Source organism: Poecilia latipinna, unplaced genomic scaffold (assembly GCF_001443285.1).
Source record: "Poecilia latipinna isolate Pla-1442-1.1 unplaced genomic scaffold, P_latipinna-1.0 Scaffold6509, whole genome shotgun sequence".
NCBI classification, from domain to species: domain Eukaryota; kingdom Metazoa; phylum Chordata; class Actinopteri; order Cyprinodontiformes; family Poeciliidae; genus Poecilia; species Poecilia latipinna.
The window spans coordinates 1-5,006 of record NW_015119125.1 but is presented as its reverse complement, the minus strand read 5'-3'; the positions used below and the strand labels follow the sequence as shown (position 1 = coordinate 5,006).

General features: G+C 42.5%; 1 protein-coding gene across 1 annotated transcript; it reads right to left on the bottom strand.

Annotated features, from left to right (window-relative positions):
• Positions 1-151: 151 nt before the first annotated feature.
• On the bottom strand, positions 152-4,299 carry LOC106943975 (uncharacterized). Its single transcript, XM_015027259.1, has 3 exons — positions 3,922-4,299; positions 996-3,212; positions 152-815 (listed from the first exon to the last, which is right to left on the bottom strand). Exons 1-3 carry the CDS (start codon positions 4,297-4,299, stop codon positions 705-707), a joined length of 2,706 nt encoding a protein of 901 aa, XP_014882745.1. The 3' UTR covers positions 152-704.
• Positions 4,300-5,006: the final 707 nt, after the last annotated feature.

Here is a 5,006-nt window from a genome sequence, read left to right as displayed (position 1 = left end):
TGTTACACTGAGAGGTGTGGTGTGGAAGGAAAACTCCTCAAAGTTGGCTGTAACATAAACAAAGGTGGTTTATTAGGCCTCCTTCAACACAGCATAGCTCATGGACAAGGCAAATTTTTCCCAACAGTCTCTTAGCTTTCAATCTCTCTGCTTCAGACTCTCAAGGTTTCTCCCTCTTCTTGGCTCAGCCAACAGTCTCCTTATATACTGTTGTCCCCACCTTCTCAATTAACTGCCCAGCCAATCAAAGTCCGGCAAACATGGGCCTCCTCCCCGGCAGGCTCCAAGATGGCCGCCACAAGGACACACCCAAAAGGCAACAAACACTAAACAAACAAAAGGATCACATACACACACTTTAGAACTCAAACGCCACAGAAAATATTATTGCTTCTTAACATTTACTCACTTCCTCCCCCTCTGGTTTACAGAACTCAGGTAAACGAGAAAGGTAGTCAGCAATAAGATTTTTCTTACCTGGACAATGCTGTATGGTGAACTGGTATGGCTGAAGGGCAAGGCACCAACGTAATATACGGGCATTCTGATGCTGCTTGGAATGCATCCACTTCAGAGGTCTGTGATCAGTTTGCAGAGTAAACTCCCTTCCTAGGAGATAATATTTTAAAGAGTCCAAAGCCCACTTTATTGCAAGTCCTTCCTTTTCAACTGTGGAGTACTTTTTCTCCCGGTCAAAAAGCTTTTTACTTAAGGACAGGTTTTTCTTCACCAGCTTCTCCCTGAGCTAGCACTGCTCCAAGACCAACATTTGAAGCGTCCACTTGAACAACAAATGGCTTGGAAAAGTTAGGACTCTGTAAAACAGGAGCTTGACAAATCAGTTTCTTTAAAGATTGAAATGCATGTTCACAGTCCTCCTTCCACATAATTTTAGAAGTAGACCTTTTTGTCAACTCAGTCAGAGGGGCTGCCAAAGTTGAGAAATGGGGTATAAATCTTCTATACCACCCAACTAAGCCCAAAAATGATCTCACTTGCTTCTTTGTTTGAGGTCTGGGAATTGTTTGAATGGCTTTTACTTTTTCAAGTTGTGGCTTTATCTGTCCATGGCCAACAAGGTAGCCCAGATATTTTACTTCTTCTTGTGCCCATGCACACTTGTTCACATTCAGAGTGAGACCAGCATTCTGGATCCTTGCCATTACAACCTTTAGATGCTGTAGGTGATTCTCCCAAGTTTCACTGTAGATCACATCATCATCCAGGTAGGCAGCAGCAAACTTTGAACAGTCACTAAGGATAATGTCCATCAACCTTTGAAAGGTAGCTGGTGCTCCATGAAGACCAAATGGTAGAACCGTGTAATGAAATAAACCCATTCCTGGAATCTGAAAGGCTGTGTATTCCTTACAGGATGGATCTAAAGGCACTTGCCAGTAACCTTTACATAAATCTAAGGTTGTGATGTATTTGGCCTTCCCCAGTCTTTCCAGTAGCTCGTCAATGCGTGGCATGGGATAAGAATCAAAACAGGAAATGCTGTTTAACTTTCTTAAGTCAGAACAAAAACGTAGTTGATTTGAGTCTTTTTTAGGAACCAACACAATGGGATTTGACCACTCACTTCTTGATGGCTCTATAACTCCCATTTCCAGCATCATCTGGACCTCTTTTTTCAGTGGATCCATCATTCTTTCTGGAATCCGGTAAGGCTTAAGACGAACAGGTGTTGTATCTTTCAAAGTTATTTTGTGTGTTATAATTTCAGTTCGCCCAGGTACATCTGCAAACAGAGATGGAAAAGACCCTTTAATCTCACCCAGCTGTTGCCACTGATCAGGAGTCAGATGCTTAGGAGCCTCTTCAGATTTGGTCAATTCTCTGCATGGACTCATTTCAGCTTCCCCATCTTTCAACATGGCACTGTCTTCTGGCTGAACATCTTGTACCATCAGGATCTGCTTCACATCCATTTCTGGAACATTTCTTTCATGATACTCCTTTAATAGATTTACATGAAGCAGTTGCCTTGACTTTTGTTTTTCTGGACAGATAATTTCATAAGTCACTGGTCCTGCTCTTCTAACCACAGTGTAGGGTCCTTGCCATTTAGCAAGCAACTTACTTGGCCCACTGGGCAAGAGTACTAAGACTTTCTGGCCAGTCTTCAGCTCTCTTTCACGGGCACGTCTGTCGTACCATACCTTTTGCTTATGTTGAGCCTTCTCCATATGATCTTTAACTTGTTCTCTGTACTTTTCCAGGTTGTCTCTCATCTGAAGTATGTAGGAGATGATGTTTGTTGGTGAAGCCGCTTCACTGGATCCTGACGCCGCTCCAGCCACCCAGTTCTCCTTCAGCATGTCCAAAGGGCCTCTAACCTGTCTCCCATATAGCAACTCAAAAGGAGAAAAACCAGTTAAGGCTTGTGGTACTTCTCTGTAAGCAAACAAAAGGAAAGGCAACCATTTATCCCAGTTTTTGCCAGTATCATCAATAAACATTTGCTTTAATGTACCATTAAATCGTTCTACCAAACCATCGGTTTCTGGATGGTATGGAGTAGTACGAATACCTTTTACACCCAGTTGATCATAAAGAGTTTTCATCACTTGTGACATGAAATTGGTACCCTGATCTGTCAGAATCGCCTTTGGGATACCAACTCTGGAGAAAAGGTCTACTAAACACCGAACAATGTGTTTGACCTGCAGAGAACGTAATGGATAAACATCTGGATATCTGGTTGCATAATCACAGATGACTAATGCATATTTATAGCCATTACTGCTCTTAGGTAAAGGACCTATGATATCCATGGCGATTCTCTCGTAAGGAACACTCATTATAGGTAATGTCTGCAACTGGGCACGGTCTGAAACTTTAGTAGGGGCCACCAACTGACAGTCATGACATGTTTTGCAGTATTCAACTACATCTTTATATAATCCTGGCCAATAAAAACGTTGGGCAATACGATTATAAGTTTTTGCCTGTCCTAAGTGCCCTGACCATGGTATAGTGTGACCCAAATGCAGAATTACTGAACGGTATTCTTTTGGCACAACAAGTCTGGGTTCATCAATGTCTGCTAGATACAAAAGATTATCCCTTATAATGAAAGGCTCTCCTGCTAAACTTTTAAACTCAGCAGCACTCTCTTTTCCACCATCTTTATGTGCTTTATTAAAGAGAGGTTTCAAAGATGGATCGTTTTCTTGTCTCTCTTTAAAGTTGTTAGGAATTTTCCACTGGAAATCAATACATGGAGTTAATGGTAATGCAGTTTCAGGGTGTTTTGACCTGCTTTTGTTCTTATTTTTCTCGTGTCTACACTGTCGTTTTGATTTCCTGATTTTATTTCCTCCTTCATACAGATCATCTACATCTGGCAGAGGTTCTAAACCTTTTCATGGAACGTGTGGTGACAGCACAGGAATAAGCCACCGAGTTTTCTTGAACCAAACTGTCTAGGATTGGTAAATGTTCTCCTAGGATAACATCATATGCTAACTGATTCAAAACTCCACCAGTCAACATAAAAACTTGTTCTTCAACATCAATAGTGACATTAGCAGTTGGATATTCTTTCTGACATCCATGAACACAAGTAATGTTTACCGGTTTGCTAAAGTTAGGCAGTACATTACTCAACAAAGATGATTTCACCAGAGTTTGTGAGCTACCCGTGTCTGCAAGAGCTTTTACAGCTTTGCCATTTATCACCACATCAACTACATGTTTATGTGGAATCATGTCATCAGAAAGTTCATAATTATGTTCTTTGCAAGGTACCACACATAACTCTGACTTACTTTTTCTTAATGGGCATAAAGAAGCTTTGTGACCAGGCTGCTGACAATAGTAACAAATGAGACCATACTTTAGTCCAGACTGTGTATACTTCTTACCACCCCTCTTGTCCAAATTGTCAACATTAGTTGCACCTGGAGGTTTTACCTCCATAGACCTTGGTCTCTCAGTCTCTCTTGACTTAGAAGGTTCTCTATGAGCAGCCAGGTAACGTTCAGCCAGGTCTGCCGCTTCCTCTCCAGTCTTTGGATTGTTCTCCTTCACCCATGTGCGGACGTCTGGTTGAAGCACACGTAGATACTGCTCCAAAATGATTGTTTCCCCAATGTCTTCTTTACTTCGACTGTCAGGCCGCATCCATCGCTTGTAGAGTCCCTTTATCCGACCGTAGGTTTCACGTACACTCTCTCCCACTGGAATACTGATGCTTTGAAACCGGAATCTGTAGGTCTCTTCTGTTACATTAAACTTAGACAGCACAGCGGTTTTAATAGAGTCATAAGAGTCAGACTGGTCCTCATCCATTCCAGCATATGCCTCAAGGGCTTTTCCAGTCAATAATGTGACCACTCTAGCAGCCCATTCAGCTGGTTGCCATCCCCACGTTTTAGCAATGCGTTCAAAACGTATGAAAAAACTTTCAGGATCCTCACCTTCCTTAAAGTCAGGTATTCTCGGATCACCTCCACGGGTTGGTTCCACTCTTTGTGCTGGAGCTCCTTGTGCTATATGCCGCTGGGGCTGAGATGGAGAATGAGGTTCAGCTTGGTAATCAGAGGCTCCTTGGACTTCCTCTGTTGCAGACAGCTGAGACAGTGTCCTAGTCTCTCGCTTTGGGAAAGCTGCTTCTGTAGAAATGCCAGTCTCGATAGACAGCTCATGTTCAGCATAAACATCACTTTGCACTTTGGCATGTTACTGCGCAACTGTTTAGTCTGATCAAACAGTATTGCTTCTGTTCGTTTAGAACGTCACATAAATTATCTTATTTCATCAAAGATGTCAGTTTCAGAATGTTCTTTACTCACAGCACCAACTGTGGTCTGCTTAGGCTGGACAACCGGTTCAAAAATGTCTTCACCAGCCATGGCTCCTTCAGGTAGTGAATCCGGCTCTGCTGGTCCTCCGCTTTGTCCTTCTTCCATCTCAGAAAGGGGACTTTTCTTTGTCCCACGAGTTCTTCCACATCCTACTCCTCTCATTTAGCCTGTTGTCTTCCTTCATTCACAGGC

Coding starts and splice junctions, on each gene's coding strand:
- LOC106943975 (XM_015027259.1), bottom strand. CDS start 4,299: ATGGATGAGGACCAGTCTGACTCTTATGACTCTATTAAAACCGCTGTG. Junction 3,213..3,921: donor AGAGACCAAGGTCTATGGAG/GTAAAACCTCCA, acceptor ATTGATTTCCAG/TGGAAAATTCCTAACAACTT. Junction 816..995: donor GACCTCAAACAAAGAAGCAA/GTGAGATCATTT, acceptor CCTGTTTTACAG/AGTCCTAACTTTTCCAAGCC.